This window comes from Danio rerio, chromosome 14 (genome assembly GCF_049306965.1).
Source record: "Danio rerio strain Tuebingen ecotype United States chromosome 14, GRCz12tu, whole genome shotgun sequence".
Lineage (NCBI taxonomy): Eukaryota > Metazoa > Chordata > Actinopteri > Cypriniformes > Danionidae > Danio > Danio rerio.
The window spans coordinates 11,597,892-11,616,834 of record NC_133189.1 but is presented as its reverse complement, the minus strand read 5'-3'; the positions used below and the strand labels follow the sequence as shown (position 1 = coordinate 11,616,834).

Below are 18,943 nucleotides of genomic sequence, written 5' to 3'. Positions count from 1 at the left end.
CTACATTTCTATAGCTACTTTTATGTACAGAATAATTTATTACATAACTGATATATTTAAAGGTGCCATAAAATACAAATCAGGACATAAGGCACAACTGAATAATAAGAGCACAGAACATGGAACTGATATGGAATTTGTTGTTTCCTTGTTCTTATGTAAATCCTATGCTTCCATGCTTTCACACCTAGACTTTTGTTTCGGAACCGGTCTCGTTTGCCCAGTTAGCGCGGTTCGTTTGGCATATGTAAAAACAACCAACTGCGCTCGGATCAGCGCCAAAACAATCGCTCCGAAGTCGCTTGAATGCATGGATAAATGAATCAAATACATCGCGCACCCTTCTCACCCCTCCCTCCCGCATCCGTCCTTGCTCTTCAGACACGTCGCGCGCACCCTGTCAAACACCACCAAACCACTACCACCCCCCTGACAGCAGAGCGGGACTCTGCAAAATAAACTGTGAAACTGACCAATGTGAGGAAAGTTTCTTGCACGTGACTTGTTTCAGCTCTATTGGTCCGTTTAGAAACTTTGCCGTGTGAAAGCGAACTGCACCAAGAACAAAGAGCAACATTGTATTTTAATTCATAAATTTTAATCTCTGTTTCGGAACAACTGAACCGATTCACAGGTGTGAAAGCATCCTAAAAATCCCGTAAAAAACTGACCAGTTGTGAGAATGAGATTACAACAATAATCATTTTTTACTTTATTTCTCATCTTAGCTTGTAACTTTGTATACAGGACTCTTTTTTTTTTTTTTTTTTGAAAATGGGACAGGTTTTAAGGTGTAAAGGAACAGTTACTAAAGGTAAAGCATCTCAACTATGCATAATCACAGAGCATACATAAATACATATGGATTATAATTTTGATAAATGCCATTCTTAAAAGGCATACTGTCTGTTTAAATGTACATGTTGTTAGTTTAACGTGTATACTGTGAAATTTGTAAAAAGTTAAGTAGTTAAAGGATGTTAATTAGCTTTATAAACTCATCCATTTAGTCAAATGTTGATATTAGCTCCAGCCTCTGTTTCAGACGTTAAACCAACAAAATACAACTGTAAATACATCTTCTTGTGTGCATGCATGTGTGCATGAGAGAGTCTGAGGATGCTTTCACACCTAGATGTTTGATTCGGAATCTGGTGTGTTTCCATATTTTCCATTATTATATTAAAATGAGTTTTTGTTCAAACCAACACCTCAACTTGATATATCAGAAACAGCTTCCATTTCTCACAGGTGAACGACAGAAAACTATGACAATGACCACCTCAGGTAATCTACATGTGCTTTATTCAGTGTTAATGCTAATAATGTGAGTTTGAAAGCCATTTTACATGACTTTTACTGCCATATACTGAAAGCAGGAGCAGATAGTTCACCACAGATCTTAAAGATAAACAGTTTAAATATAAACTTAAGAACTAAACAGGTATGAGTGATTCAGCATGCACATTTAATAATGTTAGAGATGGTCAATATGTATTAAATAGATTATAAACCTTACAATTTCACAAGTGAGTGCATATTCTGTGGTTCTGAATGGCTTTATTTAAATTTCTGTCGCATTTCATCTGTGCAAACAACCAAATTGCTTATCACTGGATGTCTTGTCACGAAGAATGTTGTTAAGACACGGGGTTACAATGTAACCTGCTCACCTAAGGTTTACGTTTGTAATATTTATATCATATGCTAATTAATAACCTTATGTTGAACTGAATCGGTCTCATTTTGGATTTATATAGTATACTGTCCACCGGAGGTTGCATTTTGGTCACGGACGCATGCTTTCAGAGCTATTCTGAATGAATGAATGAATGAATGAATGAATGAATGAATGAAATACATAATTTTTCCACCAAGGCAACCTGGGGTGCTGAAATATAATTGGCTAAACAGGCATTGGGCAGGTTAAAATGACCGACCAAAACAAAGACACCCATCGCCGCACAGAAAACACATTTTTCAAAGCAGAATATCTGACTTCAGCATTGTTTTTCAGATAAACAAGAATGATAACTTGGCATGTTTCTTAAATATCTGCAAACATATTATGATATTTTTATGCTTTAGAAGAGTTTTACATACAACATACAGCACCTTTAAGCAAGCACACTTTTGAGCTTCTACTTATGGAATGACTTTAAATAAATGGTACCAAAATGTTTATACTGCTGCAAGAAAACAATCAAAAACAATGGAGAGTATGTCTCGAGTCAATAAAGTTATGACAATGGCAATGGAGTTTATTGCGTTACTCACCTTGACAGTTTCATAATTGAGGAGAGAATCGATAGCAGCGTTTCCCGCCTCGTTATCAGCCTTATTCATCTCAATCCTGAACTGCGTCCTGATCGAAAACACAGATGGGTTACTGTTATACAGCACAGAACAAAATGCATTCATTGTTACAAAAATGACTGCTATTTGAGAGACACATGTAGTACCTCCATTGTGTAACAGCGACTGTGAAGGCAGTGTATGCCGAAAGAGTTCCTAGAGTGACCAGAGCAAAGTGACCTCCACATTTATAATACTGCAAAGAAAAAAAAAGCAGAACAGCTGTTGATAACTGACAAAGTGACATGTCTTCTTATACTGTAGACTACCAGATAAAAGTCTTGTCGTCTATCCAGGTTTTAGAAATAACAAATAATAACTTGACTTCTAGTTTATCATTTGGCATCAGAAGTGTATACGAAAGGCAGATTACACTTATTTTACCAAAATTAAATATGATCATGCCTTGATTTTCATTTTTTAAATAGAATAGTAATGTCTGACTTTGCTTAAACAAAGTCTTGTCACTTAAACAGAAATAATGTACAGTACAGAATATAAAGTCATGCTGCAGTGGAAAAAGAATTAGATATTATAACAATTAATATTGTGTATGACTCCCATGAGCCTGGAGGACTGCATCCATACTATTCTGCAATGACTAAAAAAACTCAAATAATATTAATAAAGTCATTTAGAATGGCAAAGAAAGCATTCTTGCAAGACTCCCAAAGTTTAAGATTATTTGGATTCATCTTCAATGCATACTCCTTTATCTTACCCCAAACATGCTCAATGTTTAATCTGGTGACTGGGCTGGCCCATCCTGAAGCACCATGACCTTCTTTGCTTTCAGGAATTTTGATGTGGAGGCTAAAGTATGAAAAGGAGCGCTATCCTGCTGAAGAATGTGCCCTTTCGTGTGGTTTGTAATGCAATGGGCAACACAAATGTGATACCTCAGGCTGTTGATGTTGCCATCCACTCTGTAGACCTCTTGCATGCCTCATACAGAATGTAACCCCAAACCATGATTTTTCCTTCACCTAATTTGACTGATTTCTGTAAGAATTTTGGGTCCATGCTGGTTCCAAAAGGTCTTGTGCAGTATTTGTGATGATTGGGATGCAGTTCAACAAATGATTCATCAAAAAAAACTTTTGCCAATTCTCCAAATGATCAACTAGAAATCAAGTTATTATTTGTTGCTCGTACAACTGGGTTCAACAACACGACTTCTGTCAGGTAGTCTAGATGCCTTTTCATCAATTCAGATGTGCTTTTTTTTTTTAATAATGCACACGTGAATTTCAGGCCACACTATTCCCAATACAAGAGTATCTCAAGAGTGCATATTCTGAAACATGAAAATAATTAACATTTTCCTTCATAATCATGCACTGTAAACCCTAATGTTGTCTTTGTTTAAACAATTAAGTAAAGTTGACTGAACACAGCTTAAAATTTAGCATGTTGGATTTATCACTTAAAAATCTGAGTTGATTTAACTTATGTAACAAGAAAATGTATAACCTGAAGGTTTCAAGTGTAGTGAGCTCAAAATCACAATTAATCCTTTGAAAAAAATAAGTCATTTTCACAAATGTAGTCTTCACTGTAAAATTCTAATAAGTTCAACCTTTTGAGTGCAAGATCTTTTTTAAATAAGAAAAAAAAAAGGCTTCAGGAATAATTATTCATCATAATGTGAATTAAATGCTACTTATTTTTTGTTTAAAATTTATTTAAACTTTTATCATAGTATGTTATTACACACACACGCGCATATATATATATATATATATATATATATATATATATATATATATATTAGGGATGTAACGGTATTGTAAATACCAATATACCGCAATATAAATTTTTTTCGATATTACCGAAGTCGCATGACTCGGTAAAACTATAGGTCTTCTGAGAAAATTTGCTCAGGCGAATGAAGCGAAAACTACAATTCCCATCAGCCCATGCTTGACCATCATCACTTGCGGTCTGTTGTCGCTACAGATCCAGTAATGCGGAAATGGAGTGTGCTGCTAGAAGCGGGGATGAAAAAGAGCTGTAAAACTCTAAAGCGGGTGTTGTCGCGCGCGTACTGAATAGTGGTGTTGTCGCACGAGTTCTTATCAGCTGTGTTGTCGCGCGCGTACTGAATAGCGGTGTTGTCACGCGAGTTCTTATCAGCTGTGTTGTCGCGCGCGTACTGAATAGCGGTGTTGTCGCGCGCTCTTATCAGCTGTGTTGTCACGCGAGTTCTTATCAGCTGTGTTGTCGCGCGCGTACTGAATAGCGGTGTTGTCGCGCGCTCTTATCAGCTGTGTTGTCACGCGAGTTCTTATCAGCTGTGTTGTCACGCGCGTACTGAATAGCGGTGTTGTCAGCACACTGTTCAGATTGATGCAGACATGAGACCTCTATCTTACCCATGGTTTGTCCTCTCAAGTGGGGGAAAGACAATGCACAACGTTACCCACTGCTGTCAACCTGGGCCAAGTCATATCTCTCTTGTCCCAGAAACCTCAGTCCCAAATGAGAGGGTTTTTTTTCTGTTGCAGGGGACATTGTAAATGCCCAGAGATACCAGCTTTTACCAGATTATATTTATATGATAATTTTCCTTTAAACCCATCTCTATCTAAGTGAGTGAGTGATTAAATGTTGAATGTGATGAGTTTTCAACAATACTAAATTGAAACTTTATTTTTTTTACATGGTTTAATATTTTTTTGTTATTAAAATTGAAGTTCCTGTTTCAAAGCTTACAGATAGATGGCTAATTTGTATGTCATTGACACTTTTGGCACTTTTTTGGAGTATTTTCATAAGTGTTGTTTTTTCCTGTAAATGATTCAATAAAAACCGTACCGTGACATTCATACCGAGGTATTACCGTACCGTGAAATTCTGATACCGTTACATCCCTAATATATATATATATATATATATATATATATATATATATATATATATATATATATATATATATATATATATAAATTTAGTTCAGTCAACTTATTAGGGTTTTTAGTGTGACGCGTATATGAGCAAAACACCAACTACAAAAACATGTATGATGGGGTTTGATTTAAGATGATAAAGGCCACATTTTTAAAAACGTGCATGTATAAATAATGTTTTATAAAAACAGTAATATTCCATAAAATATAAACTATGTCTGTTTACATGAGCTGCAGTTTGGAAGTGCTTGTTTTAAAATAAAATAATAGTTAAAAAACTGAAGACTAAATGTTTGAGAAAAGTTGTTTATATCCGTGTATGTTCTTCCCTCGGGTAAACAGTGAATTGAAAGGGAAGATTTCCATAAATAAATAAAGTTTCCTTTGTTTACACTAAGCAACCATATGACTTTAGGAGATTTGCAGTTCCTTAAAGCAAGCACTAGTAAGAGGTTTAATGAAGTGTTGCACTCGGGAGCATCATAATACTATGTCTTTTTATTCTATATATTTAGCATTTTGCATACACAGTCTGCTGAACATTAACAAAAACAACAGTTATTTCCAGACATTACCCAATTCGGTGCATGACTATCCATTAAAAATAAGGACATGAGCTCCAAATCACCATAAAAATCTGTATTTGACTTTATCTTAGCGTATGTTGCTATGGTTCTACTAACAGGGTGCTTGTTAACACAAACTCAGATTCAAAGAGTTTAATGTCACACAGTGCACAGGCAGCGAATGCATGTCCTGCTGATTATCTCCAGCAAAAACAACAACACAACTTTAAAGACTCAAGACTAACTGCTTCAAAATCAAATGTGTCAAATCGATTCAAACTGCTGAAAAATGCTGACTACATAGCAAATTAGCTTAACTGAAAATTGGACTAATTACCTACATTACAGTGCATCTGGAAAGTATTCATAGCGCTTGTTATATGTTATGTTACAGCCTTATTCCAAAATGGATTAAATTAATTTATTTCCTCAAAATTCTACACACAGTATTCCATAATGACAATGTGAAAAAAAGATTTTTTTGAAATTGCTGCAAATTTATAAAAAAATTTAAAAAATAAAAAAAAGTGAAAAATCACATACAGTATTCACAGCCTTTGCTCAATACTTTGTTGATGCACCTTGGGCAGCAATTACAGCCTCAAGTCTTTTTGAATATGATGCCACAAGCTCGGCACACCTGTTTTTTTTGGAATTTTTGCCCATTCCTCTTCTCAGTACCTCTCAAGCTCTAACAGGTTGGATGGGAAGCGACAGTGTACAGCCATTTTCAGATTTTTCCAGAAATGTTTAATAGGATTTAGGTCTGGGTTCTGGCTGGGCCACTCAAGGACATTCAGAGTAGTTGTGAAGCCACTTCATTGATATGTCCTGCTGGAAGATGAATCGTCGCCCCAGTCTGAGGTCAAGAGCACTCTGAAGCAGGTTTTCATTCAGGATGTCTCTGGTACATTGCTGCATTCATCTTTCCCTCCTGACTAGTCTTACAGTTCCAACTGTTGAAAAACATCCCCTCAGCATGATGGAAGCCACCACCATGCTTCACTGTAAGGATGTATTAGCCTGGTAATGAGCGGTGCCTGGATTTTTCCAAACGTAACGCCTGGCATTCACTCCAAAGAGTTCAGTTTTAAATTTATCAGACCAGAGTGGTTACTGATTGCCTCCCTGACTAAGGCTCTTCACCACTGATCACTCAGCTTAGATGGCCGGCCAGCGTCCAAGAGTCCTGGTGGTTCCAAACATCTTCCACTTACAGATGAGGGAGGCCACTGTGCTAATTGGAACTTTCAGAGCAACAGAAAATTTTCTGCAACCTTTTCCAACCTTGTGCCTCAAGACAATCCTGATATTAATTAACATTTACTTATAATAGACAACGCAGGGAAAAGGTTTGGTTCAGTGTTAGAACATGGTACTGTTGTTTTTATTACATTAATTCCATATACCGCTTAACAAATACAATGTAAAAATTTAATTCTTTATTTTCAATAAGCCAAAAAGATTTATTGATTTGAAATTAAAATAATAAAACCTTTCAGTAAGCATGCTGATCAGTTTTTATTTTGTGCAATAACTAGTAGAAAACAGAAGGCAAAGGAAATATTCCTCAGAGACTTTAGTCGATATTGACATAATAGCATCAAGTAGTTGCTGCAGATTTCTCAGCTGCACATCTATGATTCAAATCACCACACCCCAAGAGTGCTCTTTTAGATTGAGCTCTGGTGACTGTGGAGGCCATTTGAATACAGTGAACTCATTTTCATGTTCAAGAAACCAGTCTGAGGGAATTTGTGCTTTATGACATGGAAGTTATCCTGCTGGAAGTAGCCATCAGAAGATGCCCACACCGATGTCATAAAGGGATGGACATGGTCAGCAACATCCCCCACACCATTACCCCACCACCACCAGCCTGAACTGTTGATACAAGGCAGGATGGATCCATGCTGTCATGTTGTTGACCTCAAATTCTGACCCTACCATCTTTATGTCACAGCAGAAATCGAGACTCATAAGACCAGACAACATTATTCCAATCTTCTATTGGCTAATTTTGGTGAGCCTGTGCAAATTGTGGCCTCGGTTTCCTGTTCTTAGCTGACAGGAGTGACACCCAGTGTGGTCTTCTAATGCTGTAGCCCATCCGCCTCAAGGTTGGACATGTTGTGCGTTTCAGAGATGCTCTTCTGCATACCTCGGTCGTAACAAGTGGTTGTTTGAATCACTGTTGCCTTTCTATCAGCTCCAAGCAGTCTGGCCATTCTCCTCTGACATCAACAAGGCATTTGCGCCAACATAACTGCCGATCATCTTGACCATGTCGACACGCTTAAATGCAATGAGTTGCTGCCATGTAATTGGCTGATTAGAAATTTCTGTTAACGAGTGGTTGGACAGGTGTACCTAATAAAGTGACCAGTGAGTGTATATTACCATTATATATTACTGAATCACCAAGGAACCAGCTAAAAATCTTCTTTAATGTTCTAATTAAGACAAAAGGTCACATACATCTTGGATGACCTGTGATTGAGTAAATTAACAGGAAGCTTTTATTTTTGGGAGAACTATCTCTTTAAGGGGTTAGGCCTAAGTCGTGGCCACACTAGAGTTAGAGCATGCGAAATTCTGTCGTAGAGCGCTGTGAAATGTCAGGATAAAGCAAGATGATTAGACACTGACAGAGCGAGTGATTGCTCCATATTTAAAATTTCTCTATTGAGAGGTTGTTTTGATCTTCTATTGGTCTTTCACAATTACGTGATTCGATTCCGCAAGTTCCAAGTTTACCAAGCTTGCATTTCCAGTCTTTTGCATTTGCATGCATATTAATGGAAGTCTATGGGGCGAAATGTGCATCGTGACCATGGCTTTATGGTACAGTAGTGCAGGGCTCAACAATAAGGACTGCCTGCTGGCCCGGGGCCAGTGTGCAAGACGCTCGGGACAGTATACAGAATGGTTACTGGCCCGATAGGGGCCAGTGCTGCTTTGTCACTAAAGTTTAATTTGGCGACTGTTTGTCAATTGCGTGCTTTCATGCCCAAACGTTTGTTTCAGAACTTGTTTGCCCAGTAAGCGCGATTCGTGCAGCTAATATGATTATTATGTTGATGGACCAAGCAAGAACAAGAAGTGAAATGCATTTTAAATTAAGATTTACAAATAAATGAATAATAAAAATACTGACAGTATTATAGACTGATGTAATGAGCCGGCTTATAAAATTAAGAATTTTGGTGGATTTTAAACAAACAAAAAATATAAAATTGTCAACTAAATAATTGAACTAAACCACACATTAAACAATTCACTTTAATTATTCTAATCAGTATTGTATTTAAATTAAATCATTTTTAAATTGTCAGTTGTATTTAAAGAAAAGTTATACTGAATAACTAAATTGCTAACTTCTTTTTTTGGTGGGGCCAGAGAAAATTTTGGCAGGGCAAGTAAAAATCTGAACCACTTGCCCGATCGGGCCAGTAGAAAAAAATCCCTAGCGTTGAACCCTGTAGTGGCTTTATAAACTTGCGAAAATTATGAGGATTCCATAGGAACTTACCAATATGCCACTGACAAGCATCATTTCAAAAAGAGTAGGCCCCAGGTTAAAGACCAGTGCGCTGAGCACAAAGCTGATTCCTCGAGTGCCGCGGTCGATTGCTTTGGACAGCGCTCCTGTCTGCCTGCTCAGGTGGAAGCCCAGATCCAGGTTATGAAGATGGAGAAACACATTCTTGGCTATCCTCCTGATGGAGCTCTGTGCCACTTTTCCAAACACGGCATTTCTGAGTTCATTAAAGAGAGCCGATCCAGTGCGGGAAACACCATCTAAAAACAAACAGTCAATGAAGAGCAGAACAAAGACTTAAAATGAGAGAAAACAAAGATGAGATAAAGTGTGTGCCACTCAATTACATAGATGCTGGAGAAAAAGCAAAAAACATTGTGCATGGCAAAGAAAATGACCAATATATTACGAATTATTGGAGGCTGTTGTTGTTGCACTTTCATTCCCTTGGCAATGATAAAAGGAAGAGCCTAATGTAGCACACTGCATATTATTAGCATGTGCGTTTGTATAAATAATAATAAGCTGCAGGGAATATTTTTAGTCAGAGGTTGGAAACACACACTCGACTGCATGACAACAGTGTGCTGTGAGTTTTTCATCTTTACCTAAAGCTCGTCAAACCAGCCAACTTCCCATCATACCTTGATGCAGTTTAAACTCTGTCTGACCCAAGAAGTATGTATGCCATGCTGGACTGCAACTTTATAACATAAACAACGTCAAGGTAACAAGAGCCTTAAAAGCTGACACACTTTGAGTGAATCTGAGGCAAGAGCAAAGCTCATTTAAAGTTCATGATAGTGGTTTGAATCACTTTGCTGTAGAGGAAATGTTCTAGACCAGGGTTTTTCAAAGTCTAAGACAGTGGGCCTCCCTTTTGACACAACTTATCCATTGGCGCCCCCCTCCTCCCAAACACACACACACACACACACACACACACACACACACACACACACACACACACACACACACACACACACACACACACACATACATATATATATATATATATATATATATAAATATATATATATATATATATAAAGTATATATACAGTATATATAAAGACACAGACAGATGTCAGACTGTTAACTCACTTTTATCATCATTTGCATGAAAGTGCAATTATTTACAGAGTAATAACAAGTATTTTAATATAACGTTTTTAAAACTAGGATGATGGTTCAATATGAATAGAACAGATCAAAGAACTGTCCATCCCAGTCAAAACAGTCGAAGTTTAGCAGGTCTCATGCTGTCATTAGCCAAAATATCTTGACAAACCACACTTAAAGGTCGTGGTTCATCAGCTGGTCCTGTCCACGTAAATCCTAAACTCAAATACTGATCATCATATCGTCGTCTTTTGGGTTTAGGCCCTGAACTTGAAGGCTTTGAATCGGGGGGTCTCAAAAACCGATCCATTGCAGGCACGTGCACACATAGGGCTCAACCAGGGCTCAACCTGTGCAGTGCACATGCCCTTTTTAGTCCTGGATAGAAAGTGCCCTTCCAAAATGATCAAAAGTGCCCCCGCGACGCGGCACACCCACGGTCCCGCCCTTCAGTAGGCGCGCGACAACATCGCTCTTGAGCGTGCGCGCGACAACACAGCTGATCAGAACGCGCGCCACAATAAACTTAATTAAACTTAATAATTTTATTTTTATTATATATTTTTCCCGCGCCTCCCCTGACATGCTCTGGCGCCCCCCAGGGGAGGCACGCCTCACACTTTGAAAACCCCTGTTCTAGACACCATAAGAAACATTGGGTCTCATTCACTAATAATAACACAAGTTTTACCATATTTATAGACAATACTTGAACTTCTCCAAAACATTCAACCTAATTCACAATACATGCATATGCACATGAGTTTGTTCTTAACATCCTAGGGCTTAAGTGACCAAATAGGCGGACAGCACATTTTAGCCCTTAAATAGCTACTTGTGAAATCATCACATCACACTTTTTTTTTTTTGTTTAAAGGTGGCATGTAAACCAGAATATGGTGTATTTAAGCCACGATAACACTTTATAATAACTACACACTATGAATCATTTCTTAAGCATTAGCATCTAGTGAATTTATTATTTGTTAACCGTTTACTCTACATTAATAAACGTTAGTAAGCAGTTTATAACTGAAGCTACAAATGCTGTATTCTTGACTAATAAGCACCTGTTTAATGTGCTTAATAATTGTATTTTCATACTTAGTTAATAATTTATTTTTCATTACTAAATTAAGTATCGCATTATTTACAAACCAGTTGTATTTAGGAGTAGTTGAGGGTTTTTAGGATGATTAAGAATGAGTTTGTAAATGATTAATGAACTATTGAAATCAATATTTATATGTCTTATTATTCAGGCATATACTAATAGTTAACTAATATGTCAATAAATGCTTTATTAACTCAACTTCATACAGTTTTGTGACCCAATCTAAAGTGAGGACTATTTATGCTTTATAAATCCTAATCAAATGAACAATAATCTTTGCAATCTTTTCTAAAAAGTGAAATTACTGTAAAGGTTAAACATTGCCAATTAACAGGATTGTCAAAATACGACATAAAACAACAAAAACAATATAATAATTTAACAATATAATAAGATGCAATGTTTAACCTCTACAGTGATTTTATTTTAGGTAAGGTTGCAAAGATTTATTTTTCATTTGAAGTAGTTTCATGTGTGTATCTTTAAATGAATAGGAATGAATAATGTCATTTTTCCTGTTTAGAGTTTAACTGAGCCTTTATTTGTCATTTATAAGGGATTTATAAAGCATAAATAGTCCTCACTTTAGATTAGGTCACAAAACTAGATCAAGTTGAGTTGATAAAGAATCTATTAACATACATAGTAACCATTAATATATGCCTGAATAATTAGACAAATAAATGTTGATTTCATTAGTTTATTAATTATTTCTGAATGATCCTAAAAACCCTTAACTATTCTTAAATACAAATGGTTTGTAAATTATGCGATACTTAATTTAGTAATGAAAAATAAATCATTTTCAAAGTATGAAAATACAATTATTAAGCATATTTTAAATACGTTTGTTAGTCAAGAATAGAGCATTTGTAGCTGCAGTTATAAACTGCTTACTAATGTTTATTAATGTGGAGTTAATGATTAACAGATAATGAATTCACTAGATGCTAATGCTTAATAAATGACTTATAGTGTGTAGTTATTATAAAGTGTTGCCGTTTTTTTCTAATCAGATCTGTATCTCATAAATATTTAAACAGAACATCATACACTTTTTTATTTTTTTTTACTTGTATGCATTCTGGAATATATCCTTTAATATCACACCACTGCACCCCTGTGAACTTGAAGGTGTGTGTTTGTGTGTGTGTATATGAGGACACAAACACTCGGCTCATAGCTCTAATCCAACTGATCCACATTCATTTTCTTTTCTGCCTTTTATTAATCAGGGGTCGCCACAGCAGAATGAACCGCTAACTTATCCAGCATGTTTCATGCATCTGATGCCCTTCCAGCCACAACCCAACATTGGAAAACACCCATACACTCTTGCATTCACACACATACACTACGGCCAATTTAGCTTATTCAATTCACATGTACTGTACCACAAGTCTTTGGACTGTGGGGGAAACTGGAGGACCCGTAGGAAACACAAGAAACACGGGAATAACATGCAAACTCCACACAGAAATAACAACTGACCCAGCTGATGCTCAAACCAGCGACCTTCTTGTTGTGAGGCGTTAGTGCTACCCACTGCACCATCATGACGCCTGATTCGCTGATGTTAAAAAATCATCTGACCATCAGATTGCGGTTTGGGAGAAGTTAATCGCCTCTCAATTTCCCTTTTACACTGCACAAACACTACATGACAAAGCTGATATTTGGCCCGATTCAAAGAACTGTCCAAACATGAACAAAAATCGCAGTGTATCACCCAAAAATCGTGGCCTTTAATCGTATGTGATTATGAACACAATTTTCCATTACTTGTCTTGATTACTATACTATTAATATTATTAATAATACTATTACTAATATTACAGGTTACAAAACAGTTTACTGACAAAATAGTGCAACCCAAAAATTTGCATAACTTCTGTTTTTAAGATCCCTTAGGTTTTCATTTCAATATGCTACACTCTTTCGAGCTGTTAGTGATTCATCAAAGCAGAGTCAGTCCTACATAACTTGCCCCAAACAGAACCATTCTGACCATTCTGAGGGATGTAAACAATAACAATGGTCCTAACGTAATTCCTGCTTTATACGTTTCATTTCTATAGCTTCCAAAGAATCCCAAAAAGTCCACAAATTGACAAATAATCTTATGATAGCAGCTTTAATGATAAGTTATGATTGAATTGCCTCTTGTTACAGTTTTGACAGGCAGGAAATGTTCTTGGGCCAATGATAACACAACATTGAGATGGTTTATAGCAGGGGTGCCCAAACTTTTTCATATGAAGAGCCAAAAACCAAATATCATTGAGTCGTGGGCTGAAGGTAAATATCCCAAACTATATTACATTGAAGTTGTCATGGGTAATTTCCTTATTTATTTCATAATACTTCAAAATAAATAGAAAACCTACTTCAAATCATATTAACTAACGCAGCATAACTTTTTAAATGACAACTTAAAGGAATAAAAACATAAACAATCACATTTATAACACAGTAGAGTTCAATGCTAAAACACACTAGTCAAGCAGAAACTGATTTGACTTGATTTGCTCTGCAAAGTCTCTGCATTGTCCTCTATCCATCAAGTGACAGTACGTACAGTTGAAGTCAGAATTAAAAGCCCCTTTTTTGTTATTTTTTTCCTCAATTTCTGTTTAACGGAGATAATTTTTTTTTTCAACATGATGAGAGTAAATAATATTTTACTAGATATTTTTCAAGACGCTTCTATACAGCTTAGTGTTATTTAAAGGCTTAACTAGGTTAATTAGTTTAACTACGCAGGTTAGGGTAATTGAGCAAGTTATCAGAATCAGAATCAGTTTTATTGCCAAGTGTGATTCACACACACAAGGAATTTGTTTTGGCTGCAGAAGCTTCCAGTGTACATAAAGTAACAAGTGACAACACAAAATAAATATGAGGAAAAAAAGATGATAAACATTAAACAGAGATGCATGTAGTCCAGAAATCTGGATGTTGGGTTGTATGTACAGATTTGTTATAACTATACAGGTTATAAGGTGCTGTGTACAAATGCAAATGTAGAAAGTATTGCATTGTATATTGATTTAAGGTGCTGTGTACAAGTGCGTATGAGAAAGTATTGCACATATTTAATGCACAGTTGAGGGATATTTAACTGTTCATGAGGTAGATGGCCTGAGGAAAGAAACTTTTCCTGTGTCTGGCTGTTTTTGTGCTTGGTGCTCTGAAGTGCTCTCCATTTCCGTTCCCTAGTGCATTTTCGCAATTGTATAATGATGGTTTGTTCTGTAGACTATCGAAAAAAAATATAGAGCTTAAAGGGCCTAATAATTTTGACCTTAAAATGGCTATTAAAAAATTAAAAACTGCTTTCATTCTTGCTGAAATAAAACAATTAAGACTTTCTCCTGAAGAACAAACATTATCAGACAGACTGTGAAAATTTCCTTGCTCTGTTAAACATCATTTGGGAAATATTGGAAAAAGAAAAGAAAAAAAAAATCAAAGGGGGACCAACAATTCTGACTTTAACTGTACATTTAAACAAAATCTGATTAAAATACCGCTTTTAATTAAAACATTTAATTCCACTTAAATTTAAACAATAAAACAAACAAAGGGTTATTAAATTTGAGTTGAAAATATCCCCATCATTCTCTCTCTCTTTTCAGATGGGATGGTGGGCCAAATTAAAGGTTACCATGGGCTAACTTTGGTCCGCGGGACCTAGTTTGGGCATCACCAGTCTTTACATGTCTATAAGGGCATTATATATATATATGTGGCAAGACCCTTAAACTTGCATCTGACCACAAATGATTAAAGCGTCAGAACTGAGATCGATAAAGGTTGCAAGTGAAATTGAAATGAGCATCCCATTAAAAGTTTATTTGCTTGTGGAATATAAAACCGCTCTTAATGCATCAAATACTGAGCTACAGCATGAATAGAGCCTTAATACACCATCAATCAACACAAATTCTGCACAGATAATCTTTGCCTTGCAGCACACACAAATCACACAAGCCGCAGCTCGGAGAAGCATTTAATGGTCTGTGTGCACAGGACCTAATGGCTCTCATTAAAATATGCAGTTATGGGAAGACAGTGAATTTTCCCTTTAAGACACAATGACTTGCTAAGTAGTTAGTTACCATTAGTCATTATCTTCATTTATTTTTATTTAAACATGCACTTGGACTCCATTCAGCGGCACACACTACACAATGACATCTTCAATAAAAGCAAACTCTGAGTAGAATAAATTATGAGAATTAGGACAATAAATAAGCCTGGATTAGTCAGGAAAAGCTTGTCATGTTCATAAACCTGTAGTGCTCTCCATTTCTCTTCCCTAGTGCCTTTTCGGGCTTAGACACTAAATGCTCTTGCCACCATGTGTAGAAAATACCTGTGAATAAGCTTGATGAAATATGGCGTTCAGTATTTAACCCTTCAGCCTAATGTGTTATGCAAACACACTAGGAATACAACTAAATAGGATCAGAGCATTTAAAAAAAACTGTTGTTAACATAAAAGTTGTATGGAAAAAACATGTATCTACATTGAGGAAACTTGGAGAATAAAAAAAACACTTTAATTTAAAGACTTAGTTCAGCCAAAAATGCTAGTTTACAACATTATTTACTCGGTCGACTTCCATTATTGACTTCCAAAGTAGGTTAAACAAATACTATTGAAGTCAGTGATTACAGATTTCCACCTTCCTTAAAACATCTTTTTTGTGTGTGTGTGTGTGTGTGTGTTAAACAAAAGAACGTATGTCAAACAGGTTTGAAACAAAGGTGAGTAAATGATGACAGAATTTTCAGTTTTGGGTGAACTATCCCATTAAGGTGTCCAAGTGCTGCATTGTATCATTGAGCCTACTGCTGTCATGGTACAGCAACAAATTACCTGGATTATAACGCTGGAATGAGAAAATAGTTCCAACCCAAATCAGCCAAGAAAATAGCCATTTTTCTATCAGTCTTAGAGCATAATGTATAACCACAGAATCTACAGAAGAGTCAAGCTTTAAATAAGAAAATCATTCAAACTTTTTTGGTCATTTTTGAGCGACATGCTAATGGTCTAATCTGAAGCTAAGCTAAGCTAAGCTAAAAGTGCTCCTGCCAAACGGCTGAACAGTAGGGCTGGGTGATAATAACACAGTTTTGGTATTTATCGACTGAACACTATTGCCAATAACAATTTAAAAAAGTTTGTATTGGTTTTTTTTTTTTTATTTCAGTATGAAGCACTATAGTTGTATTAAAATGTGGCTGCTGAGCACATGCCTTGGAAGGAATGCCAATAAGCTTAGGGTTATTTACAATCAAGTCACGCAGCTAGAGAACGGCTGAATGGTAGGGTTGGCTGATAATGGTATTTACATTTATTGACTGAACACTATTATCAATAACAATAAAAAAAGTTTGGTACGAAGTTTCGGTATGAAGCGACATAGTTTTATTAGATGTGGCTACTGAGCACATGCTAATGGCAATAAGCTAAGGGTTATTTCTAATCAAGTCGCGCAGCTAGTGTACACAATAGAGTGGAGGAACTATGACGTCAATTTGTATGCAAAAACCCGGAAGCGAGTTAGCATTTTAGCACTTCCGGTTCCCTCGTCCCAAAGTCAATGGGTTTTTTGAATGGGGTTTCAGTAAAATCGCTGAAATAAGGTCCGTGGCAAACACAAATTCAAGATATTTTCACGTTTTGTTCTACGACATAAAAAACATCAGTTACAGCACACTTTAGAATTTTTAATTCGGCCATGGTTCTTTAAAAAGACAGTTGCTATCAAGTTGCTAAATGGGTCTACAGGTGGTGTCGGAGACATTATACGTCATTGAGCTGATCTGGTCTGGAGCGCAGCTCGCTTGCGTTAGGCATTTGGATTTGTCATTTGGATTTTGTTATTTAGGTATTTTCATGAATAGTATTTTATAGTTTTTTGTGTTTTTCTAATTAAGAATTCAGATTGTGTATAGATAATGCCTTCACATGTAAAGGCTGTCGAGACAGATTCATTTGTTGGTCATTTATTTTAATTAAACTATATTATGAAGATACTGTTCACCAGTGTAGCCTGTCTCTCTCCTGCCCTCAGTAATGCAAATGTGTGAATAAATGTGTAAAAATACAGACATATTAACTGTCATTTTAACGTGATCATAACGTTCGTCTTTTTTATTCATCTGAACACATTTTACTCAGTCATAACTGCAATATTTACACTACTCCATAAAAACGTATAGCAGATGTGACTGTATGGGCTGCTTTTCGCTGTACGTCGTGACATAAAAGGAATATTGAATGTTGCTCTGTGTCCTTCATGATGGAACCTGGTAAGCAGGTTGTGTGCGCGAGCGATACACTTGTTTAAATATGTCTGATGAAAATACGATATAGGCAGATTTATACACACAGTTTTAAAGCTTTTAGAACAACCGCAAAGCAAAACAGATGTATTTCCCACCTAAAAACTATCCAAAAGGCACATAGGTCTATGTTTTTTTGCGTATTTATTTGTTTATAATATATAGCGTGGATTATAATATAATATACAGAGAGATTAACTCTTTGTCATGGACATTATTTCTAAAAATAAGCTTGATAAGTTGTCTGTAGCTGGGTGGGGCTGATGTCACAGACGAGCGCCCAGAGGGCACTGTAGTCCGTTTATAGCCTAATTTTAGCTTTTTAACTCTTGCGTTTGCATTTAAGATCCAAAAGTGCTCCAAGTTGTATTTTCGTGTGAGGATTATCCGGCTGGACAAAACGTGTAAGTGTAATGAACTGTGTTTGAACACAGAGCTTATTATTTGCAATCTTCGAAAAGCCTATGGGAAAATCCTATAGGGATTTTCACGAGGGAACCACTTTTATGTTGACGTCAAGTGACGTCATAGTTCCTCCACTCTATTAGGGAATGAAGCACAAATGATATACTCCCATTTTCCACGTACACCTAGTTGGAAACACATCTAAGCTTTCCAGAATGCTGCAAGTGCACCACGATTCATGCAAGCAGAAGTAATCAATCTGCTTAACATTTTGTATGGAATATAGACATGTCGTTAATAATGGTAGACTAATCACCTCAGACAAACACAAAGCACACAAACACTGCAGTGCTTTTTAATGTTTCTCCATAAATAAAACCTGCATCGTATCCGCAGCAATGGTTTGTCATACTCTGAAAAAACTGTTGATGGTCCTCTATACGAGAGATGCCAGAGGAGCACGAGCACAGAGCACATTAAAATGGTGAAGGAAACCACACGCTTGCACTTTTAGACACAACATGTGAACAAACCCGGGTTGGGTTTCGTCATCGTCACCTCAGGTCAGAAT

At 36.4% G+C, this 18,943-nt stretch overlaps 1 protein-coding gene across 2 annotated transcripts in view; it reads right to left on the bottom strand.

Moving 5' to 3' along the window:
* abcb7 (ATP-binding cassette, sub-family B (MDR/TAP), member 7) overlaps nt 1-18,943 on the bottom strand; it is a 92,402-nt gene that overhangs the window by 37,443 nt on the left and 36,016 nt on the right. For both annotated transcript variants that reach the window (NM_001423974.1, XM_073921523.1), the window contains 3 exon segments: nt 2,278-2,365; nt 2,463-2,551; nt 9,363-9,631. In NM_001423974.1, coding sequence (NP_001410903.1) covers nt 2,278-2,365; nt 2,463-2,551; nt 9,363-9,631 — 446 coding nt within the window.